This window comes from Protopterus annectens, chromosome 14.part0 (assembly GCF_019279795.1).
Source record: "Protopterus annectens isolate FY-2018-M chromosome 14.part0, PAN1.0, whole genome shotgun sequence".
NCBI lineage: Eukaryota > Metazoa > Chordata > Ceratodontiformes > Protopteridae > Protopterus > Protopterus annectens.
The window spans coordinates 892,757,261-892,782,641 of NC_056748.1; the positions used below are offsets into that span (position 1 = coordinate 892,757,261).

Below are 25,381 nucleotides of genomic sequence, written 5' to 3' on the forward strand. Positions count from 1 at the left end.
CTCGCTTTGGAGCTACTTGTGGAGTACCTCAAAGTTACTGCACGTAAGTTTGTTGCGAATATTAATTCTAAATTAGATGTTCATGTTAGTGTACTTTTACTTTCTCCCAACCAAACAGCAATACTGGATTTGTGTTTTAGTTTGCTGTCTTTTTAACATGTCTGTGTTTAGTATGTCTTTTTTTTTTTTTTTACACTAACTGCAAAACCTAGTAACATTTTGGTCCACAAAGTACCTAAAGGTGCATGTATCCAGTTCAACGGTAAGACTGCTGGGATTGCCTCATTGATCATGTTTTCATGAGAAGTCAATTGCAGCATATCATTTCTCTGCTTCCTTATTAATAAGCTTTACAGTTATTTGCAAGTTATGTATTTACCATGTGCATGTTACTTTAAATTGTACATACTGTATGTACTGTTTGTTTCTGTACTATATCACAATTGCGTAAAAGTACAATTTTTGCTGGAGCTTTTTTCTCTCTCTGGGCTCCCACTGAAAATGGGTTCTTCCCAGACGAACTTGCCTGGTCATCAAAAACAAATGCATTTAAAAAAATATTTAGACAAATGTAGTTCTCTGTCCGGTATAAAACTTGAATTTAGCAATTGATGTCTGTTGCAAAATTAGAGAGTAAATTTATGTAAAAATGCATTTCAGCAGAACAATTTTCTGAGGCACTAATTGCCCATTTCTATGAAGCAAACAACCTGGTTGCCACAGTCTTCTCCTGATTGTGATTGATGTGTGAGACCTTACTTTGTAAGAGATGAAAGAAGGTCTGATGGGATGTTTTTCATACTGATCACTGCTGCAGTAGCCTTAGTTATATGGGTTTCCTGCCAAAGATATAACTGCAGGACAGCTTCCAAAGCTTCAGAGCACCTTCCATGTGCCCAAACTGTCAAACAGCTCAAAATAACCTGGCTAAAAGACAAGTTTGGGGTCAAAGCCCTTCACAACTTTACTGCTGCCAAGAGTATGCTCTTCTGATGTTTCTGAGGATCGATGGTCGGCTTATGTTTTCTTTTGCTGGGCAGATAAGTTCCATTTGGGGAAAAACTTCCATCTTCTTATATTTACTGATGTTTTATTACTTTCCTCTTCAGGAAAGTTATTTTGAAGTTGAGTGTGTTGCATTTTAATGGAGTATCTCGAGACTGTAAGATGCTTTTAAACAGAGCACTTATTTTTTCTGTCAGGTTTAAAGTAATGTAAACTAACTGATAAAATATTTTCTGTGGATAAATTGTTTTTAATTTTCCATTGTGGGGCTGCCATAGTGTTTGAAAGTGCTTTCTACGGCGTTTTTTTCTGTCAAGAAAGTAACTTCTATGGATTTTCTTTACTGGCATTTGCTTCTTGTCTTCTCTGGGAAAGAGGCACTTTTTTTGACTTGACCATGGAACAGATTGTCAGTTGTACAGTCAGTCCTACTTACAGCCACAAAGGAAAAGTTAAGCAAACAGCCTGCGCCACCACAGCAGGCTAGCAATTTGCCTCGGCCACAGCTGGGTGACTCCGCTGTAGCCATCTGTTGTACCTCAGACCACTCATCTTTTACCCTGAATCCCTCTAGTGTAGCACTTACAGCCAGTATGGACTAGGGGCTAGGCATGTCTTCTGCAGCTGTTGGAGTCCCATTGTGAGCAAGGGAAAGCCACTCTTTCTGGTCCTGGGAAAGGAAACAGAGAAGGTTTCCCACATATCAGAATTCTGTGCCCAACCCTGGTGAAGCAGTGGCTGCCTTTAGTAACACACTTGGCCCTAGTTTTTCCTGTCAAAAGGAAGCGGAAAACCAAACGTGTATCTACTCCTCAAAGTTCTTTGGGTAGGAGTAGTTTACTGTGTCTGGCTAAGGATTTAATTTAGGCTATTGATCCTTCTTGTAAAATAGTTTCTAGTAAAAGAAATAGGGATGCCTCTTGTCCTGATGAGATTCAGAATTATGAATCTGAACAGGAAAATGCAGGGACAGATTCAGGGGTTTGTCCTTAGATTTCTGATTCAGACTCAGAGGAGAGCTCAGTTTCTGATCCTTCCTGTGGAGGGTTCTCTTTCTGTGAGACTAGTGCTAGAATGTCCCATTTTTTTCAGTAGGAGAATACTGAGATTTCTGTCCCTCAGAAAAAAACTATGAATCATTACAAAAGGATTTTTCAGAACCTACACCCATTCCTTCTATCCTGTTTGCAATTTTCCTGAGAGTTAGCCACCTGTCCCTAAAAGGCAAAGTATAAAGTTCCTCAGACTTTTAAATGTTTATATACTCTTCCCAAACCTGGTCCAGCAGCTATAGCTGTAGTTGGCTCCACTACTGCTAAGAACTTAATTCTAATCCTACTCTTTCTAATAAAGATGAGAACATTTATTGCTAGATATAGGGAAACAAGTGTATACTTCTGCTACTTTGATTTTCAGAATTTTAAATTGTCAGTCTCATGTGTTAGTTTGTTTTGACATATTGTGAAAGTATGAGGAATGTTTATCCACAGTTTCTTTTTGTGAAGAAAAGACTCCTTTAAGTAATTTAGTTTCTACTATTGCATAAGTCACTACTCATTGTTTGCACTGTGTATATGATTCTGTTAATACTTTTTTTCCAGGGCTATAACCACTGGTACTGTTTTAAAGAGGAGTGCTTGGTTGCATACTCAGAAACTCCCAGATGATTTAAAAATGAGATTTAAATTCTCCCTTAGAAAGAGATTGTGTTGACCCACTGTTGCAGAGGTGATCAAAAACTGTGATGAAAGGGGCAAGTTGATGCAGGAAATCTTTATCTGCCCTCCTTTTCCAAATTGTCCAAAGTATTTTCTTTCTCCTCATCCAGTTTGTGCAAAACACGGAATAAACAGACAACAGCATTCAGGTAAACAGACCTTTAAGAAGTGGCAAGGAAATTCCAAAAAAAAAAGTCTCATGTCCCAGATCCAAGGACAGTCCAACAGATCTGAGTGACTATTCAAGAGGTTTTGTGGCCCCTCCCACTCTGGCACCTATTCTCTTCCAGAAAGTTTGAATCTCCATTCTTTTAGACAAATGGGTTCTGAAAATCATTCAACCGGGTTACAGATGGCAGTGGAAGGAAATTCCTCCTTTTCAGGAGGTCATTCCAGTTCTTGCAGATCAGACTCTGTTTCCTCCACTTCTTCATCACATGCAATTTGAGTTCCTTCTTCCAAGGTGGAGAATGGGTTTTATTCAAGGATGTCCTTAGTGCCAAAAAAAAAAGAAAATGCTTAGAAACCAGTTCTGGATCTTTCCTAAACCTGTTTGTGATGATGCTCAAATTCAAAATGGTGACACTTCACAACCTGTTACCTCTTTTTCCTCCTCTTTCAAGTTTTCTGGTAACACTATGCTTAAAATGTTCATCATCAAATTCCAATTCATCCAGACTTCAGGCATTTCTTAAGGTTTTATGTATCTGGATCACATTGTCAGCTCTGTGCCTTACCCTTTTGACTGTCCACTGCACCAAGAGTGTTCACAAAGTGTCTAGATCTTCTTCGTGTTTCACTGTTGCAGTCATCACATTTGGGTTATCTGCCTGCAGGTAGCCCTCAGCTGGCCTGAATACCAGAGTCTTTGGATTTCTGCATCGGATGCTGTCGCTTCTTCCTTGACGTCAGGTCGTCAGGGGTATAAAACATGCAGCCAACACCATTACATCAGTCTTTCTTGCCGTGCGGTGCCTGAAGCAGAAGCAGTTCACAAGTGTCGGTCGACCGACTCCTGAAATTTTCATTTTCGAGTTTCAGGCCCGAAGTCTTCAAAAAAGCTAAGTACCCCGTTGGGGATCCTTTTTCTTGCTCTAACCGATGCCCGTAAAAGTTAACAATTATCTTACCTGTGGAAAGCAAATACCTCATAGAAATTTTCATTCTTACTGCATCCCTTGTTTAGGCACAGGCCATGACGTCCCTCATTGTTGTTTTTGTGCCTTGTTCAATGCCCGAACTATTTGTTGTCGGGCTATTTTTGCAGCTAATTACTTTCATACTCATTCTGTGTACTCTGGCTTCATCAAGCCATCCAACTACCGATATTCCGAAAAAAACGTAAGGATGAAGACAGAGACAGACCGCATAGGTCCAAAATTGCTGATGATGCTTCCGTTAAGCTAGTCGCCAGTCCGCCTGTAGTCAGTGAGGTGCTTTCGCTGCCCCTGATATCTGCTACTTCTGATTCACAGGCCTCTACTGAGACCCATTCTGAGTCCAGTATGCCGTGAGATGCTTCTTCGACTATGGAACCTGCGGATGTCTCTGCCTTGGATGGGTCTGGAGCCACTGTGCAGGCACAGTCTTCTGAGGGTGTATTCAGGCCTACAGACATTCATATTAAACCAATGCCATAGTTTTCATTCAGGCCATAAACTCGCACCACGCCTAGAAAACAGACGACCAAACTGCAGGCTCAGGCCCATATGCCTAAAAACAAATGCTTAGAATGGCTGAAGACCTTATTACCTTAATTAGTGGAAGCCATCCTTCCCCCTCTAAGGGACCTAGAACTGATTTCCCTTCTGATTCTTTTGATCAGGAATCTGATATTTCTGCTCCTTCTGATTACCAGGATTTGACCTTATCTACTTAATGAGGATTCTGATGCAGAGGATTCCATTCCCTCTGCTTCCCCTCCAGAGGATTTTTCTTTCGGTGAAACCTTGCACACTCTTAGGGAGCATTTCCACTGGGAAAGCCAGGATTACTCTGAGTCTAAAAAGAGACTTAGGGAATTATATCTGCTACCTCAACACAGGCCTTTAGCTATCCCTCCTTTTCTGGACATTGTAGATGATGCTTTCTTGGAATCTAGCCTTACCTCAGACAATTTACCTCCAGCTACCAGAAAACCTGACAAGTACTACAAGAGTACCTGACTCTCAAGTTCCTCTTCAAGAATCCTTCTGTGGATCCAGAGACCATTTCCCAAGGACCAAAAGGCATTAAGGCTACTGCTGCCAAAAATCAAGCCCGTTCTGATAGAGATTATAGAGCCTTGGACAGATGGGGTAAGAAGGTATGCACTTCTGCTACTTTGGCCATTATAGTATATGCCAGTTTCATATGTTAAAGTATCAGCAGCATGTTATGGAGCTACTTAAACAGAAAATGATGCTGTTTCCTGACTCTACTGAACACAAAGAATTACAGGATTTAATGCATTTTGCAGAACAAGTTGGTAAACATACTTTGCAATGTGGTTTTGACACTTTAGAAGCATCTTGCAGGGCTGCTGTCCACTGGGTCTGTAATTAGAAGGCATGCTTGGCTTAAGGAACAAAACTTGCCAGATTATGTAAAAGCTAAATTGCTGGATGTTCCCTTAAATAAAGACCATCTTTTTGGCAACAAAGCAGAAGTCGTCCTCAAAAGGCTGGAGGAAAAAGCTAAATCTATGCAAACTGTTAGATTTCCTACAAGTACACACTCCCAGATTCAGTAGACACACTACCAACCCCAAATGGTTGGCCAGACCTACCCCCAAATCAATGGGTGGAGGCCCAACAGCAGGTTCTCTCCTTTCTCAATATCAGGGCTATTCAACCTGTTCAGCAGAACAAAAGGGAAGCGGTTTTTATTCAAGAATTTTTCTGGTACCCAGAAAAGACAACTCCTGGTGTCCTTTCCTGGACCTCTCTATTCTCAACACCTTTCTGGTAGTTCCAAAATTCAAAATTCTAACTCTGCAACAGCTTCTTGCCATGCCAGCCAAGGATGCCTGGCTGGCAACCCTAGAATTAAAGGAAGCTTACCTCCACGTCCCAATAAGGGAATCTTGCAGGAAATACCTACGCTTCAGGGCAAGCACCATGCACAATTAGTTCTCTGCACTTCCCTTTGGCTTATCTACTGCACCCAGGGTATTCACAAAGTGTCTAGCCCCAGCCATTGCATTTTACAGGCAGAGAAATATTCAAATTTACCCATACTTGGACGATTGTCTGATTCGGGCAGAAAGCCAGGACTTGCTATTACAACACCTGGCATTCGTAAAGAACCTTCTAACCTCTCTGGGATACACCAACAAAAAGAAATCGCACCTAGTACCCTACCAACAGATTGTATTCCTGGGAGCAAGCTTGAACACAACTTCCCAGATGGCATTCCTCACTCTAGAGAAACAAGTTTATTTAACAACCTACTTCAAACTATTGACCACAAAACCCCAACTATCTGCAAGGAAAATACTGCAAGCCCTGGGGTTCATGGCCTGTTGCATTTTACTAATTCCATATGCAAGACTGCATATGAGGAAACTTCACTGGCATCTAAAACGCCTATGGTGTCAACATTCTCAGGACCTGGAAACAATGATTTCTGTCATTCCTTGTATGATGACAGAGTTCCTTTGGTGAGCAGAGGCCTGCTACCACAACAAAGGACTCCGTTTCACTCTACCCCCTGCTACCCAAACCCTAACAGATGCATCAGACTATGCATGGGGGGCTCACATGGCAGGGCAGTACATTCAGGGCAGATGGAACCTGAGACAGATGCACCTGCATATCAATCAAAAACAAATGTTAGCTGTACAGAATGCTCTGACAGTCTTCAAAGACCGTATTCTTCCAGAACAGCTATTGGTAAAGACAGACAACACCACAGTTATGTGGTGCATAAACAAGCAGTGAGGAACCACTTGTACCCTCTCTGCAGACTAGCCATGGCTCTGTGGAACACAGCCTTGAGCTACCAAGTACACCTGCAAGCTCAATTCCTGCCAGGCAAACTAAATTCACTGGCAGACGACGTAAGAAGAAATCTCATGGTCTGGACATGTACAGACTACTTAGATTCTATTTGGACATGACTAAGCCTATCAGGAAAAATCTCACAGCTGCTGCTGTTAGCTTTACTGCGGGGAAGGAGGCTTATTTCAAAGCCAACTTTCCAAGTGGTGGATAGCCCACTGCATAATTTCTAATACACACTGGAAAACCTACCCCACAGGATAAGATCACATTCACCGGGCTGCATCTCCTCTCCTGGCTGACTCTGAGGGAGACACCAGTGGTATCTACCGAAGCTGCTACCTGGGAGCTAGTACATACCTTCACCACACCGCATTACCAGAGCTTTATTTTTTCCAGAGCTGGATTTGGATGCAGTCTTGCAGGTTTGCAATATTAAGTAATGCTCTTAATGCTTTTTAACGCCTTCCTTTCCTTGAAATCGCCCATCAACCTAATGTGTAACAATGAAACATGAAAAACATAAAAAAGATGTTCTTCCGTTTTTTCTTTGGTAAGTCATTACGACTGAATTGCCCTCAGCTAGGCTGAATCAGCTCAGCTGGCCTGAATCTTGGATCTTGCGTCATTGCTGTCACCTTTGTCACTGTCGTCCCTTCAGCCAGGTCAAGTAGCTGACACCATTTTCTTCGATCTTTCTTGCGCCAGCCAGCCAGAAGCGAAGCAGGTGCAAGTTTGGTCGTGTGTTTGCGACCCGCGAGTGTTTGAGTTTCAGAGTGTTTTTCAATAAAGACTCATTACCTGTTAGATGCAAACTTTTTCTGGTCCAGAAAATTTCAGAAAAGTTAATAATTGTATTAAAAATGGAAGCAAATGCCTCGCCAGGATTTTCAAAGTTACTCATAAGGATGTATTACCTTTGGCCCACAGCGTGCTTGGGCCCTTTTCATGTGCTAGATATTAACCAGCGCACTATGCGATATAGGTATAATTTTGCTTTTAAGTTTAAAATGATTGGTTTAATTATCCTAAGTCTCCTAAGGATAGCCATGGATACTGCTACCGGGTTTACAAGAGCGCCAAGGAAAGGGTTAGAGAAAACAACCTGGGCCCAAAACCGATAGCAAATCTTCTCTAAGCCAGCCAACGGTTCACGGCTGGTTCTCTTTTGAGCCAGCCCACAGCCCTTCTCATGCTCGCGAAGCGCTACAGACTCCCACGTGGAGTTGGCCATGCGCTGATGCCCGAAGGTATTTGGAAAAGCGCAGGCTAATCCCTCAGAAAGGTCCGGATGACTTCTCAATCACAGCTGAGGGGAAAGGTGCATTGAACCTCAACATCTTTACATTATCTTCTTCAGCTTCAAAAACAAAACAGGTGAGCATCTTCAAAAGGGGTTCTAAAGCAAAAAATAAGAGAGGCCTTTTGGTGTTAAGGCAGAAGAGGTGTTAAAGAAATGGAAGACAAAGCTAAATCTATGCAAACTGTTCGGGTTTTTTTTGCAACCACCTAGGTTTAGTAGGTTTACTGCCCACTGGCCTACAAAAATTTGTAACCTGACAGGGCGGACGGACAAGAGGAACTGAATCCAGATGTAGAGTGGTAGATCAGGTTCTTATAGGTCATTGGGGTATTGGGGTGCTTCTACCTCTGAAGCTGGAGAAAGCAAAGACATACAGAGCAGAGAAAACCAGAAAATCCCCCCAATGACTTTCCACTTGGCACAGCATCCACTGGCGAAAATTTTAGCACTTTTTTGGCAAATTTGCTCCAAAAATGGCACATTATAAATTAGGAAGTGGGTATTCCATTCCATTTATTTGCAACTCTGCCAAAGGGCAAGCGGTAAACCGATCTGCCAAGCGTCAAAACAAACGAGTTTCATCCCAATGGCATCCCTCAGATGGCCATGGGGCAAGAGCAAGAACGATTTTAAGGAAGAGGGACAAGTTTTACTGAGACTGTTCTTGGTACTCCAGAAAGGACAAGGCCTGGAGGCGATACCTACTTCCTCTACTCTGAACACTTTCCTGGATATATGTCTTGTTATTTGCAGCTGTTGCCTTTTGTGGCAAAAATGCTTGGCTTGTAACTTTAACCTAAAAAAGGCATACCTGCGTTCATCCGAATAATCATGTTGCAGAATCAGAACCTGCAGTTCAGATCACAGTCTTATGCATTGCAATTCTCATTATTGCCTTTTTGCCTTATCTTTAGCCCAGGGTGGTACCTCAGGCATGGCACCCGTGCACAATTCAATAGATATCCAAATACCTTTACACCTTATTACACTGACCACTAATTCAAGTCAAGAACATTCTGTTTCAATTTCAACATCTGGCATAACATAGAAAGACTTCTAAGTCAATGAAAAGACACAGAAACTCAAAAAGAAATCAGTCAACAACAAGACAAAAGAGCTAGATTGCTGGGTTGCAAGCTTGAATGCTTTCTCATGTGCCAGACAAGCATGCCAGACTGAGCATCTGACTGCAAAATCAGGTAAGGCAACTGACTACATATTTCAAAAATCAGCAAGAAAAGGCCCATGGCTGCTTGGCTCCATCCTGCATCTTACTAATTCCAGCAGTGATCTGCATGAAACTTCAGTCAAAATATAAAGATCAACATTTCAACAGCCTGAAAGCCTGCGAAAGTGTTTGGCCTCAACATTGCCACAGCCTGGAAACAATAATTACCCTCATTCCTGCCTGCAACAGGAGTTTTATTCATCAGCCCCCAACCAGGCAGAACAACTGACAGGCATCAGAACATGCCTGGGGGCCAGGAGCGGCCTGGGGATGCATTCAGGGGAAGATGCTTTCAAAATGCACCTACATAAGAATCAATCAAGACACATGCTGTTCAAAATGAATGACAGCCACCAGGACTTAATGCATCCGGGACAACTAACGAACCCTGCACCAAATCATATGGTAGAGAACAACACCACGGTCACAGGGGTGCTTGCAGACTAGCTTGGTATGGGAGCTTACCCTCGACTTGCAAGTGATGACACTGGCACTATCCCTGCCAGGATTACTAAGTACATCTGGACAAACTGTTACAAAACTCAGGGGAAACCCACAGATCCCTGCTGTAAGGAAAACTCTTTGCTTATGATAACAAGGGATATGATCCCTCCTGGACATGAATGGATGTTGAAGGAAATGGCATGCCTCTTTTCAAAGGATGCTAGATTCTGGACTATTCACAGACAAGCTGGGAAAGTGAACTCTATCTTTCCAGCTGGATAAATGGATCAGTCAAGGCCTTTCTTCTCCTGCCTCTCCTCTCCAAGTACTTTCTTCTATCAGTATATGGAAGCCAAAGATTGCTTGCCCCGAACAGGCCACTGCTCAAAGATGATACTTATTGCCCCAGACTGCTCTACCCCAGACTTGCCCCTTGTATCAAATGCAAATCCCTGTCTCTTAAAACTATCAAGATCCTGCACCTCGGCTCAGGCCAACTGTCTGTTAAACAAACAAGCCAATGGCGATAGCCTAGTCACCGAAAGAACACCCAGCATAAAAGATAATGTAGTCCATACATTAAGAGCCAGAAGGCCTGGAGCCCGGCGGATGTCGATGTGGAAAGAGAAAATTCTGTGCTGGAAGGCACAATGAAAGGATAGCTGGGATGGAGCTGTGCCAAATATTCCACAGATTTTGTACTCGGTATGCTGTTATTCTACCCATTTTGCTTTCATCACTTTAAAAGACCTCTGTTCTACATCGTTTTGGCTTTTTACAAATTCCAATTCATGTTACCAAATTTTTTAAAGCAGTACCTCAGAGGAAAAAAAAATTTACAAGGCCTAATCACCACCTACCCAATGGGACCATGGGACCTCAACCAAAAATTGGAAATACCACCCTGCCTCATTTGATGTGTGCTGATCTGCTGATATAAGGATGGAAATGCCAAATGCTCCTTCACCTCCTAGCAGTAAGACTGCCTTTGCCGAGTTTCAGAGCTACAGGCACTGAACCTTTTGTATTTCTTTTATCACATGCTGTATCAGACGGGGTCATTTAGGGGACCAGACCAACTCTCACTGAGGACAAATGCCAGTGTTTTATATAAAACTATTTATCTGTGAACCTTTTAACCTTTCACATAAGGAGAGAATTTATGCATTTCTGTAAAATACACAGAGAACTTGGATTCTCATTGGACAGAAGCCGAGGCTTCTTAAGACACACAAGCAGGACTAGTGGCTTGCCCGGATCAGCAAGGCTATTACTAAGGCAAGACCAGCTACAGTGGATAGGATACTGCATTCATTTCTTGAGGCTATTGGGATAGCAAGCCAGTGCCTAAGGACATTAGACCACATTCACCAGAGCTGCAGCCACTTTCCAGCATTTTCTCCCGGGGGAGTACCAATGCATTTCATCAGAGCTGCAGCTACTTGGGGTTCCAGTGCACACAAAGCAGCATCATTCAGTCATCACTTCCTCTACTCTACCTTTCTTTGCCTGCTACTCTCTGCAGTTCTGCAGGGCCTCCCTAAACCTGTCCCTAATCTTGGCCCCTTTGCCACTCTCGCCATAGCTTTCCAGCTCTGCCCAAATGCTGTGGCTTCAACAGTGAAACATACCAAGCATTAGTACCCTACTATCCAATAATGGAATAGTGATGTTACTGTACCCACCCATGTTATCCAGGATACCCACATACCCCTTTCTGGATCCAGTCTTATCTCACTCTCCCCTTTTTCACATGTGGTGGTGTGCTTCTTCTTGAATTTTCAAAAATTATTATCGCATTTTTTATTGATATTACACACAATTTATTTCGGTGCACACATATATATATACTTACACACATATATACTATATAATTATACTACCCTTTTAGGATATACCTGGACACTGGGGCAGAAAAAAAACTTTATATAAAATGCTTCTCTTTGCTTTTTATAAAACTGACTGGGAAGCGACAAATGGCACCCAGGCAGATTCAGGCCAGACTTTGGCAGCCTGGGATTACCCCAAAGCAGGGAGGCGCAGATTAAGATGCATGTAGCGACTTATTTATGGTAAGTGCTGTGGCACTCAGCCTTTGTGTACACTTATAAATGAATGTTCAACACTGTCCAGGAATGTAGATGTTCCTATTCCTCACTGTTGCCTCCTGACTTCTCTTACCTTGGCTTTCCTTCTTGTTTCTGTTTATAATTTCAGGGGTAGTTGTTCTCTGGTTTTGATTTATTTGTGTGAGTTACTGTCCTGTGGCTTTTCTTATCCTCTGTCAAGGTTCATTTGTGGGCTATTTTAGCATGCCTGCCCATGGATGCCCCTCTTTCGAGGTAGTCTCATGAAAAAATGTTATTAAAAGGGTGTTTTGCATTAGAGGCCTCCATGTAAACTGTTGGCTGCTCCTTGGGATCTTAATTTTGTATTGGAGAAGCTAGCACCTACTCCATTTGAAACAGCTCATCTGGCTGACTTGAGGTTCTTAACATGGAAGATTGCTGTGACCTCTGCAAGAAGGGTACCTGAGTTGCAAGCTCTTATGGTGAGTCAATCCTTCCTTATTTACCATAGAGTCAGGGTTTCCTTCAAAACTAATCCTTCTGTAATAGTGGTATCCGAGTTTACTTTGTCAGACTATTATCTCCTCATTTTTTTTCTTGAACTTAAAAATGAGAAAGAAAGGAGATTCCAAACCTTGGATGACCACAGACAACTCGTGTACTATCTTGAGAGGGAACTAAATCTTCAGATAATCTTTTAATAAGAAGGGGCAAACGGGGTCAAAACAGACCATTTCCAAATGGTTGTCTAAGGCACCATGACAAATCTATTCCAGGCAGGGTCAAGGCCCACGCTGCCAGGGCCTTGGCTTCATCTATGACTTTTTGGGAAGGGATGGATTCTAGAAGTATTCTAGAAGCTGCTGCTTGGCCTTGTGTACATGCATTTAAACTGTACTATAAGCTGGATTCCTTCTCTAAGTCTAGATCGAGTTTTTCTTGGACCATTCTCCAGGGGCTCCTGGAACCTTCTCCTTCTCCCTTCCAAATATAGTTAGCTATGGTAATCTAGCCATATAACCAAGCCTACTGCAGCAGTGATCAATATGAAGGACATAGTACAGTTGTGTAAGTTGAACTTACCATATCGGTAGATGTTCAAATGACCATTGCTGCAGTAGCTACTCCCTCCTTGTTTTTTTAGTGTTTTTTTTTTTAATGCCACAGTGTGGACATTTATTTTTTGTTATTCCTGGCATTGTCCTTTCAGGGCTCAGCTTTCCTGTCTCTGCAGGCAGGATAGCTTTGCATCCAAACTTGTCTTTTAGTCAGTTCAGCTTAAACTGCTTGACAGTTTGGGCACGTGGAAGGTTCCCTGAAGCTTTGGAAGCTGTCCAGCTGTTATATTCCTGGCAGGATATAACCCATATAGCTAAGCTTACTGTAGCAGTGATCATTTGAATATCTACTGTTATGGTAAGTTCAACTTACACAACTGTCATCGTTTATCTAGGCCCATTCCTCCTCTTTAAGTATGTTACCAAATACCCCAACTTTAGTTTCAGTAAGTTCAGCATTTCAGTCAGCATTAGTACAGTGTTTAGTTAGTTGAGATTTTGCAGATCAGCATAGGCTAAAACAGCTTTTATTTTCTGTTCTGTAGCTTTAATTTGTTAATATAGCATATTTACTTCAAGCTAACAGTCTTGTCCTTAATGTTAGTAAAAACTGAGCTTGTATTGTTTGGGGCAACAAAGTCGGTAATAAAACCATCACTGTTTAACATTGAAACCTTTTCTAATGTGAAAGTGGAGAAAGCTTATCACCTTTATTAAATTATCACTCAAGGCTTAGCCAAACATAAACTAATATGAACAAAAACAAACCATATTAAAGCATTTCTATTTACTTACATTATACATTGTATTTTTTTATAACTGTAAATCAGTCCAACATTACATGAATTGCTCAATTCCTACCTTTTATTAAACCTCACTGTTCCTCTTGAACATTATTCTGCTTTATTATTCCCACAATTTCCATTTATCTCAATGTAATTTACTTCTTTCCTTTTTATTAAGGATCCCACTTCCAGTTCTTTTATCTCTCTTACAATATTTAATATTTCAAATGCAGTTGATTTAGTTCCATTTTCTAGTAATTGATTTTTTGGCAGCCACCAGAATTAAACTTACTATGCCTAGGCAATTCAGATCAGAGCTTGTGTCACAGTTAAAAAGAAACATTTCCTTAGTCACCGCCATTTACTCATCCAATATTCCCAACAGAGTACTCTGTAGGGATTTTTTAAAATCTGCCAACTCATTACACTCCCAAAACATATGTTCTCTGAGTTACCCTTTTCTTCCCCATCACACCTCCAACATTTGTCATCTCCCTGAGGAAAAATTCTTTGAAGTCTGCATGGGGTATATAAGTACCTATACAAACACTTCCTTTCAAAAAATCCTAAATCTTCTGTACTTTGTTACATTCTTGGGAGCCATGCACATGTCCTCCTGTTTTTCCCTGTAAATTGCTTATCCAATCCTTTTTCCCAATTATTTCTACTCTCCTCTGATTGATTCTTATATTTATTGTGCAATATGTTATATGCCCTACTAATTATCCCTTTTTAACAACACCTTCTATTTCGGATTTAACTAAAAACTCTACCAGAGCAGATCTTTCAGTTGGGATTCCCATATACCTTTCTCTTTGTCGATACTCTGATGTAATAATCCCTATTATGAGAAAGCAGTCTCTAACCCTCCAGTCCAAATGTCTTCTTGGCTTCATCCCAATTTGTTACCTTTCCATCAACAGTTATTTGCTCCCAGTACTTTGGTTCCTCTGCCAGTTTTCTCTAGTAAATTCCAGCTCCCTCTTGCTTTATTCTCTGTACTCCTAATTGCAGTCATTCTTATTGGCAGAATCTTCTTTATCCATTTTTGTGTTGGCTTAGTTCTTAGAATTCTTTCTGCAGCTGTATGAAGACATTATTCTGTATGGCTGTTATTCTCCTCAAGGATCTGCATCCAAAATCCCACTCTGTCCTTATTTCTTGAATTTCCCCCTGCTTCATCATCATTCGTTTCCACTTTGCATTATAACCTTCTGCTTGTGTTAGGCATATGAGCCTTAACTGTGTTGCTCTAAATGTCCCTTCAAATTAGGTAAACCTAAACTACCTTACTCTATTGGCAAGATCAACGTATCTCACTTAACTCTTGCCCTCTTCCCATCCCAGATAAATTTTAACTTCTCTGGTTGATAAATACATGCCTGACCTATGTATAAAACTAAGGGGACTAAAAACATTTTCACTTATATCATACTATCGATATCCATAAACAAGACCTTCCAGTTTCCCAGTTTTTCGGTTATGTGTGGAGTCTCTTCCTACATATCCATAGCGGCCATAACAGAAGCCTTCGTAGTCCATACTCCTAAGTACTTCATTTTATGTCCCAATAAATATGGATATTACTGAACCAATTCATGTGTGGGTGCATAATTCTCAGCTTTAGCCTTTGTTTTAATCTTCATTAATTTTACATCCCAAAAAGACTTGAAACTGTCACAAAATGTTCTACAACACTGAGATGTACTTCTAGATTTATCAGGTGCAAAATATCATCTGCAAATAAAGCCAACTTTTCTTGGTTATCATACCAGTTATATATATTTGAAATTCACAGTCCCTTATTTTTTTTTGCCAATGGCTCTAAACATAATGCAAATAACAAAGGGGAAAGAGGTCATCCCTGTCTGGTTCCTCTGTTCAGACATATCTTATCAGAGAGGAACCCTCCAACTTAAATTCTTGCCCCAAATCCTTCATATATCCCCTAATTAACCTTATTATATCAGGGAATGTAAATGCTTCCATTGTCCTACTTATAAAGTCTCAGCTTACTCTACTGAATGCTTTTTTGTGCATCAAGACATACCAACAGCAGCAGTATTTTCTTGCATTCTGCTTCCCTCTGGGTCATCGTTGTTTTACTAAAGTTGTCTAATGCCTGCCTCCCCTCCACAAACCACACTGATCCATATCTATCAACTTTGGCAACACCTTTGCCATTAAGAAAAAATAAACAATGAACCCAAAGATACCATTTCTTGTATCAAATGAAACCGACACCAAGTAATAAAATAACCAAAATGGGTGGTTTCCACTTCACAACAGAAACATTTTTAATGAAGACACCTCTAAAACGTTCACCTTTGATATTCTTTTAACTATTGTAGACATAATCACTTTAAAAATCATGGTTTAAGATTGAAATGGGACTATACAAGGCTGAGTCTGATGGGTCCTTACCCTCTTTAGGTAGCACAGTCCCATAGCTTTCTTCCAAGGTGCTGGTGCTTCCCCTCTTTTTAAAATATTGTTAAACACAATCTTCCAGATATTTGACTATCTTTCCTTCTAACTTCCAAACTTCCACAGGAGTACCATCTGTTCTTGGTGACTTTACAGATTGATCATACATCATTATTTTTTATCTCTTTTCCTCTTATTTTAACTGATAATAGTTGAGCCTCATCTGTCTCTAACCTTTTCATAATTAAGTCTTCCAGAAATATTTCCATTATGCTCTTTCATGATTTCCACATTGCCCTGTTTTATACAAATTTTCATAAAATCTCTGGTTATTTTTCCTGTTATAGTCTCACCAAGTTTGGCAACTTTGCTCTGTGAGTTTTCCCATTATTCTGCTTACTTTAGCCTTTGTAAGCCACTCTAAGTATTTCCTAATTCCTATTATTTCTTAAACAAATCTTTCTCTTTTATTACTACCCAATTTTTAAACTTCATTTCATTTTATCCTAGCCCAATTTTTAAACTTCATTTTCATTTTATCCCAGCTACACATTTTGAAGAAATTTCTATCTCCCCTAATAACTCTTGAATAAATTCCACTAAACATTGCTTGAATTTCTCTCTTTTCAACAGGATGGTAAAAAAATATTACCCTGCAATATTATCTTGGTTTTTATTTGTGCATGTTCCGAAGTAGTTATTGTTTATGAGCTGAAGCTTTTTACACATGTTCCTGTGAAATGTAATTTCTCTCTAGTCTAGCCCAGTTATTGTACCTTGAAAAATAATATCTCTGTTCTCTCCAAGTTCCTAGTACTGTATTCACATCTTCCATATCAAATGTTTTCATACATTTCTTCATAAATCTACCTGCTTTGTTGTATTTCCCTTCTAGGTCCCCAAATACATTCTTACTGTTGTAAATCAAGTTCCAGTCCTCACCTATAAGTAATATTTCCTGATGAAAGCTGATTATTTCTCCCAAAATTATCTTATGCTACATAATAGCAGTTTATGGTGGCATATGAATGCATACTAGTCTAATCCATCTCCCTTGCCAGTAGCCTCTTACTGTCTCAAATTCATCATTGTCTTTTTTCCTCCTCTTATTATTGGATCCCCTCTACCAATTAGTATAATTACTCCAATTTTCGTTTTGTCCCTGCTGTTCTGCTAAATATCTGTCGTGAAATATCTTTTGTGTCAGCTTCATGTGTTCATTTCTTTCCAAATGTGTCTCCTTGCACTCTGCATTTCTTAATATAATTCAGTACTCTTACATTTTTGTCTATACCTCTTAGGCCATTTATGTTCCAAGATTATACAGAGAAGCATACCCATTGTGATGAAAAGCTATTGTCCCTACCTATTATACATGACAGTTTTTTGAATTTGTATTTCCATCTTTTGTGTTAAATGCTCATTTTTGTTAGGCTGATCTTTTATACAGTTGTTTCTTGTCATGTCCTTTTCAGCCTATGTCATTTTCCAAGACTAAATACATTTTGAAAACATCCTATAACCTATTAACTTTGAAAAAACACACAAAACTATGCATATCTTCAAAAAATGAAGATCAACCTCCCAGATAGGCATAACTGCCCAAATTGGCAGATGCACCTACAGGCATTACCTAAGATAAAATGATGGTTACCCATGCTAAAGTATATGTTACAGTCTATACTCCCACTTATACTGATTGGTGTCTGTTATTTTTTTAATCACTATTCCCTTCCCAGATGTCGAATTTCTATTTTTAAATAATACTAAATGAAGCAGTGTTCTATTAAATGCTTTTAAGTATTAAGGGTGCTAGGGAAGCCATTTTTTATTCATGTCCAATAATTTCAAACTTTATTTTTTACTGAACTGATTGCCCTAACCTTTAAAATTTCCATTTCCCTCAGTAAAGAATGTTCAGAACTCTCAAGATTCATTTCTTGCACCAGCAGACAGCTCATTTCCATTTAAACATCAGAAATGAGAAAAAACAGCTTATTGCCATTTATATAAATGTAACATGGCCTATGTCATACATGATAATTTAATAAAGAAATTTCTTGTTTAAAAAAATCAACTCTGCAGCTGCATGAAAGAATGTGTCAGTTTCACTCAGAACAAAATGTACAACTGTGCCTTCAGCTGCAGACTTCTTGAATCTCACTGAGCATTTGCTAATGGAAAAAAAAGACCAAGCTGATATCATTACATATGCAAGAAACATACCACTCATGGCTTTCATCATTTTGTCTCATTTTTCAAGCCTACCTGTTTACAAAAAACACTTGTTTATAAATTACACCAAGGGCAGAAATCTAGACAAAAATAAGGGAAAACATCTCAACTTTACAAATAATGTAATATAGTCAGTGCACTTTGACACCATACCCCCAAGGCAGCAGCCTAAATTCACAATATATTAACTTAAACTTGCTTTTGTCCAGCCTTTCTTTTCTTGTTACATTGTGGAGCCTATATTTCTTGCAACTAAAAAGTACTTGTTTCCTTTACTATCTTTAATGCATGTAACAATAACTGAAAAGACCCCCCCCCTAAATTTATAATACCCCTTGCTACATACTACACAAAACTGCTTCACTATATAAAATGCAGTTTTTTATCATGAAATGTTTTTACAAATACTATTAATAACAAAAATTGTTTTACTTAGTTATTTTTCCCTTTTAGTATCCTCCTAAACATTAAAGGCATGGAGTGGGATATACCCTGCCATTAACTGGGAAAACTACTCGTGTACCAACACCCTTTGCCCAATGGTTCTTGGAATTCATAAATTCCAACGCCCTGGATCAACTAATCCATAGTCCCACCAGGGGCTCCAATATCCTAGACCTGGTCATTACCAATATGGGAAATCGATGCTCTACACCTATGGTCACCCCCTCGTTAGTCAGGTCTGACCATAAGCTAATCACCCTTAACATCCACATCCCACCCCCACCCCCCAGTAAGGAAACCTCCATAAAAAACTTCTCCAAAGCCAACTTCATGCTACTCAAGTCAGAAGTGACAAACTTCATGACACCCATGCAGACGGGAACTGAAAGGTCAACTGCTGAATCCTACACTAAGGCACTGTACGAGCACATCCACTCATGCATGAATCGTGCCATCCCAAATAGAACCAAGATGCTCTCATCCAAAAAAAGGAAGCCAATCTGGTGGTCTCCTACCGGGGGCTCTCCGCCAGTGGGAGTCAGTCGGCCCAATCGATCGGTGTGGACGTCGGGGAGAGGTGCCTCGGCCAACCCACCGCCAGGGAGCCTGCCGGGAGGCATTCTCCCCAGGGCTGGGACCCGGACCTGCACTCCCCACGGGACGTCCCGTCGTTACAACAAAAGGAAGAAACTGTTGCAGAAAAGAGGAAAGTCCCAGGATGCAAAAAACTCCCTTACCAGCCTCAGTAAGAAACTGAGATCCCTCATAAAGTCCTCCAAAGCTAGTTACGAAAATAAAATTGCCAAAGATTCCAAAGTCTACCACAAGGCATTCTATAACTATCTCAAGAATCTAAATGGCAATGCTCAGATCTGCTCTGAGCTAAAACAGAATGGCATTAAATATACTGATCCCAAGGATATTGCCAATATCCCTCCAGATCAATTCAGTGCCAACTTCACGCCCCTCTCACCCCCTAAATGGCCCATCTCAATACCGGAAGATTGCCAAATTCCGGTAGTAACGGCCACACAGGTAAATAGCGCACTCTCCAAAGCTAAGAATACAGCATTCATGGGACCAGATGACATCCTGGGCTGTGTACTACATGAACTACAATATGAACTGTCACCTCACCTAAGTGTCATGTTTAATCATAGCCTCACCTCAGGTTTCGTGCCCACTGAGTGACGCACAGCTACAATTATCCCACTCCACAAGGGGGGATCCACCTTGCATCCCAGAAACTACAGTCCCATCAGTCTGATAAGCCTTATCTGCAAGGCCATGGAGCGTATTATCATGGAACTTATAAGCAAAGACATTGGCAACCTTCAAACACTGGACCCCACCCAGTTTGGGCTCATGAAGGGCTGATCTGTTCTCCTGAACCTGATTGACTTCTTCAAATCAGTCTCCAGAGCCATGGACAAGGGTAAGGTGGTCCACACAGCCTATCTAGACTTTGCCAAGGCCTTTGATACCATCCCCCACTCTGGAATCATAGATAAAGTTATTAAACTTGGCATTAATTCCTACATCACCCAATGGGTTGCTAACTGATAGAACCCACACTAAAAGTAGCCCACTCCAAATCCAGCTCCAGACAAGTGACAAGTGGAGTACCTCAGGGTTCAGTTCTGGGACCGCTCTTGTTTGGCATCTACTTCTCTGAAGTACAGGCCAACACTAAGGGACTCTGGCTAGCAAAGTTCGCAGATGACTGCAAACTGGGAGCCATTATTGAATCCCCAAATGATGTGGAATACTGTACAAAAGGGCCTTACAGAAACAGATGCTTGGTGCCAGAGCCATGGGCTCAAGCTCAATGCCAAGAAATGTATAGTTATCCCCTTTGGCAAAAAACATGTATCTGTGAATTACCATATAGGTGGCAGTACACTAAACACCGAAAGTGTGATAAGAGACTTAGGGAAGCAGGTGGACAGTGGTCTCAACTTCAATAACCACATCGCCACAACAGTCAGGAAATCCTTCTATGTGGCACACCTCATCACTAAGGGCTTTTCATCCAGAAAAAAGGAGGTAATTGTCCCACTGTACTCATCCCTCATTAGACCCATTATAGAATACAACGCCCCATTTGGTATGTACCTCTCAAGACATCTGCAACAACTGGAAAGCCTGCAGAAATACCTCACTAAAAGAATCACAGGCCTAAAGCAGATGCCCTACGCTGACCACCTTAAACTCCAGCTATACTCTGTCACATATCATCTACTCAGAGGCGATCTCTGCTTAACATACAAGACCATGCCAAACCCAGAGCTGTTGGACATGCTACACTTAAAGAAATCCCAATCCCTCAGAGCCACATGCTCCAGGGATCTAAACCTTGTCATCACAATAAACAAAACATGCTGGAGGGATAGGTTCCTGACCCAGAGACTCCCCAGACTCTGGAATAGATTGCCCAAACATGTCAAGCAGAGTGCCTCTTTGGCCCTCTTCAAAAGGAACCTTGACGATTGGATGGGAGAAAGGAAATTCACCCCAGGGATCATGTCAGTCGCCCTGCTAGACAAGGGTCCAGGGAAGCAAACAGTGTGAGAAGAAATAGCCAGGGAATTGTTATGGCTAGGCTTGTATAGGCCCTAGGGCTGATAGCCTAGTACCAACCTATGCTTTACAGTCTACCCGCAAGTTTAACAAAGAGAGCAAAACTCTAGTCTTTCTTCACTACTTTTTCTTGCAAAGGCATATTTCACAAATGTGATTGATGCTTTATAAGTTCACATTTATTCACTAATTTCAATGTCTCTGGTTGTCTTCTGTTCATCTCCATCTCCCAACACCAGACTCTGGTTTAATTCCAAGATATTCCTGATTCTTCTAGTCAACTCCTGTACTTTTGTTCCGTCTCTCAAACATTTCCTTTGGAACATTGAAAATGGTTTTCACTGGTAAAGTCTATGAGCTTTGTTGCCAGAAGAATGAAACCAATCTCTCCTGTGTGATGGCTAACTTTATGTTGGATACATTTTTTTCCGTGTTAGCCTGTTCTGCATCAAAAAAATGTCTTTGATCCTGCAGGACAGCTTGATAGAACAGCTTGAGTCACACACCTGCTTGTTGACATTCCCTGATTGGTGGGATAAATTTGCTTCTCTTCTGCCTGGTGTATAGTGAATAATCACTTTCCACACTCTGCAGTCTCTAATATGTTTCCCTTCTGCCACATTTGTATCAGGATCAACTCTTTCTGCTGGTATGATTGCATCTTTACTAATACAGGTCTTGGCTGCTTCTCTTGGCCAGGTTTGGAGCATACACTTGATGTGCTCTTTCAGTTAAATCATGTTTTTGAAATGTCAGTCCAGCTACTTATTTGGGCTTTCATAAAATTAATGCAGTCTGTCCCTACCAGTTTTTCTGGTACAGCAGTAAATCTCTGGTTTTCTCTGCATATTCAGACTTTCTTACTCTTATTATCTTCTTGAGAAGTCTTAAGCTCAACCAGCCATTTCATTTTAGCCTCTGATTTTTGCAGTTTTATCAGTTCATCTGAATAGCTTGTTAAAATGTCTTCTATTTTCCAGCCTCTTGTTATTTCAGTTGATATACTTGTTCAATGCTTCATTTATTTTAATTAGCTCTGAATACTTTGCTTCCAGTAATTTAGAGGAAAAAAATTAATCAATCTCTTATCAGAGCTGAATCCTGAACTGCTTTTTGCTCTACAACTACAGGATTCTTCCCAGTCAGTGTTTTCTCTTTACTTTTTGTAATGGATTTTCTTTCAGGTTCTCTAAACAACTTTGTTGACCTCGAGGCAGTGTCAAAAATACACAAAAAAGTGAACAAAACGATGAAGGGGAGTATAGCAAAATAGTCCAAATAACAAAAGAAAAGCAAAACTCCACAACGTTGAGTAGGTTTAATATGAAAATAAAAAAACAAAGCTTTCGTATAACAAATTCTTATTCAGTGTTCATACAAACTTACAAGAACAATCATCCTGTATTTAAAGGGCTCATCACATGACACAGCCCAACCTATCACAAACATCACTTAAAATTTAAAGCAAACACAATTCTAATAGATAAAAAATGATGTAATACTAATATAATATCCCTAACATTCTACTGTATTTGCTGCTGTTTAATTTTTAAAATTGGTTTCAACGTTACTTGCTTATTTAGACCAGGGGACACATCAGCTTGTAGTTGAATAATCCACTCATATTCTTTTATATCTAATCTATTAACTAGCACATACTAGCCCAGTGATGACGAACCTTTTTGGTTCAGCTTGTAAAAAATTCGGAAAATGCCTAACTTGACTCTGCTTGCATATCCCCCCCAAACCAAAAAATAAATAAGTAAAAATAAATAAAACAGCATGGCTCTCAGTACATCAGGGGTAAATCTCCACAGAATCCGGGACAAATGTAAAAATAAGAGACATGGACAGTTTTAAACTAATTTGAGACACTGAAAAAAATGAATGTGAATTAATATACATTTTCTGAACTAAAATTAGTCTATAAATCTAATTATTGTTATCATCAAGTGTAAAAAAGTTGCCAGTTTTAGCGGTGATTAAGAGGGATAATTGAGAGGAATGTAAAAGAGCACAGTCGTAGAAATGCAAACTACATGCCCTTTGCAGAAGTGTAACCATGAAGAGAAAACAATGTCAGCACTGCCCTTTCCAGACTCTATCGAGAAAGTATACTGAAATAGTCTGAGGTTTTTAGCTTCCTTACCTCTGTAGCACTATTGTTGCCCTGGCTAATGACACAAAATAATTCAATGCACTTCACACAAGCCACAAATGCAAAAGCAGTGTTTTTAGTAACTCAGGTGTTGGTGAGTCACCCAAAATGTTGTGACATGTCACCTTTGACATGAGTGTCATAGGTTCGCCATCACTGTACTAGCCAGTGACTGAATTTTACTTAAGTTGGTTTATTTGAACCGAGTTGAACTGAGGTGGGCTAACAGCCATACCTCTGTGCTGAGATACCAGATGACTAGAGGCTTCTGAGCTTCCCAAAAACCATAAGTTTTTTTTGCTTGATTATACTATTTACTGCACTTTTTATTGTGTTCTTATTTAATACTGAACTTCAATACTGTAAACTAAACTTCACTGCACTGCATTTGTATGCCTTACTGTATCTGTTAAATCATATTTTTTGCAGTTTTCACTGTTTGCAAACTGTTTTTGCAGTCTTCACTGTTTGCATAGTAATTGTTGCTATTTTCACTGTTTGAAAAGCATCTGTTCAGTTTGCTCTGTTTCCCACCAAGTAGTATTTTAAATAAGTTATTTGTTTGCTGTTTAAAACATTATTTAGTGTCTCCTTGCTGTTTTTCTGCTGTGTTAAACATTTTGTAGTGCCTCAATGCTGTTTTTCTGCTGTTTCAAACATGTTTAGTGTTTCCCACCTAAATTAGTGTAACTAGTAGCTGTAGCATAATCAAGATACAGGTTTGCTGCATCTGAATCTGTTTGTAGTGGCTGTTGTATTCTGAGCACATTTTTCAAGCCATCTTTGAGTGGAAGGGGCTCCTCTGCACCCTTATGAGAGAAGTGTGCTGATTGGAGCCTGTGTGATGAAGGGTGATTGGTCTAGAGTTTGAGGTAAGCACCATCACTGGTTCTTTTGAGTTTAAAGATTTTTTTTTTCGGTATTTAAGCAGGTCTGTGCTTGTTTGCATATCTCGCAGCACCGTGCACTGCCACGCAATTGATCATCATAGCAGGACAGATAATTTAGACAAGTTTTTCCCTTAGATACAGCTGTAGTACATTAGTGTAGTCCTCATCTTTAGTACCTCTCCAGTCTAAGAGGTATTGCTAGTGAACTGTGACCTATTAAACCACCTGCCAGAAACCCCGTCAGAAATACCCATCTACACAACGCCTCCTAGATCAGTCCTTGAAAGCACTTTGTGATAATCTTTTCAAACCTAGCATTTTGGACAGTTGGACTACCCTTGTTTCTCCTGTTAGCCTTGTCGACGTGGGTCTCCTGAGGCAGTGTAGCAGCTGCCTTATGTACACTAACAACCCTCTACTAATTACTCACTCTAGTACAGAGTACAGCAGGTGTATCTATACCAAGAATCTTGAATCCCTGACCTCTCAACTCGAAATAATAACAATGAAGAGTTGTCAGCTCACTCACCAGTACTCATACACATAGTACCACTACTTGTATGCATCCAACACATAAATCAATATACGCAGAGGCTGTCTCAAAAAAATTACAGAAACACCAGACACCTCAAAAACAAATGACTGCTACAACTAACACAGTTCCCAGAGCACCCAAGACACATAGTAACACCAGTGTCTTGCCTACCAAGCCCTTAAGGTGTAATACTCAAAATAACAAATGTTCTTGTCATTGGAGACTCCATAGTGAAGACACTGATATCCCACTCACCAGATTAGATAAGGAGACAGTTACGGTCAGCTGCCCTTCCAGTGTAATGATTTGTCAGATCACGCATGCACCCAGGTCTTTTGGCAACAAGTACCATTACGACGCTGTCATAGCTCATGTTGGAGTGAATGACCTGAGACGTACCGTACTGGACTACATGAAGAGAAACATAATCAAGCTCTCAGACTGTGTGTCCCAGGTATGTATGTCCCTAGCCTTGAGCAGCATATTACCCTCACCCAGAATGATGCCACAATATAAACAAAA

The 25,381-nt window shown here is 40.4% G+C and overlaps 1 protein-coding gene across 1 annotated transcript in view; it reads left to right on the plus strand.

The window, feature by feature from the left end:
• Positions 1 to 25,381, plus strand: part of LOC122788744 (myoferlin-like) — a gene marked incomplete at its 5' end in the record, with an annotated part of 518,429 nt that overhangs the window by 314,750 nt on the left and 178,298 nt on the right. Inside the window, 1 exon segment of the mRNA XM_044055638.1 lies at positions 1 to 43. This exon segment is cut by the window's left edge and continues 128 nt beyond it. Coding sequence (XP_043911573.1) covers positions 1 to 43 — 43 coding nt within the window.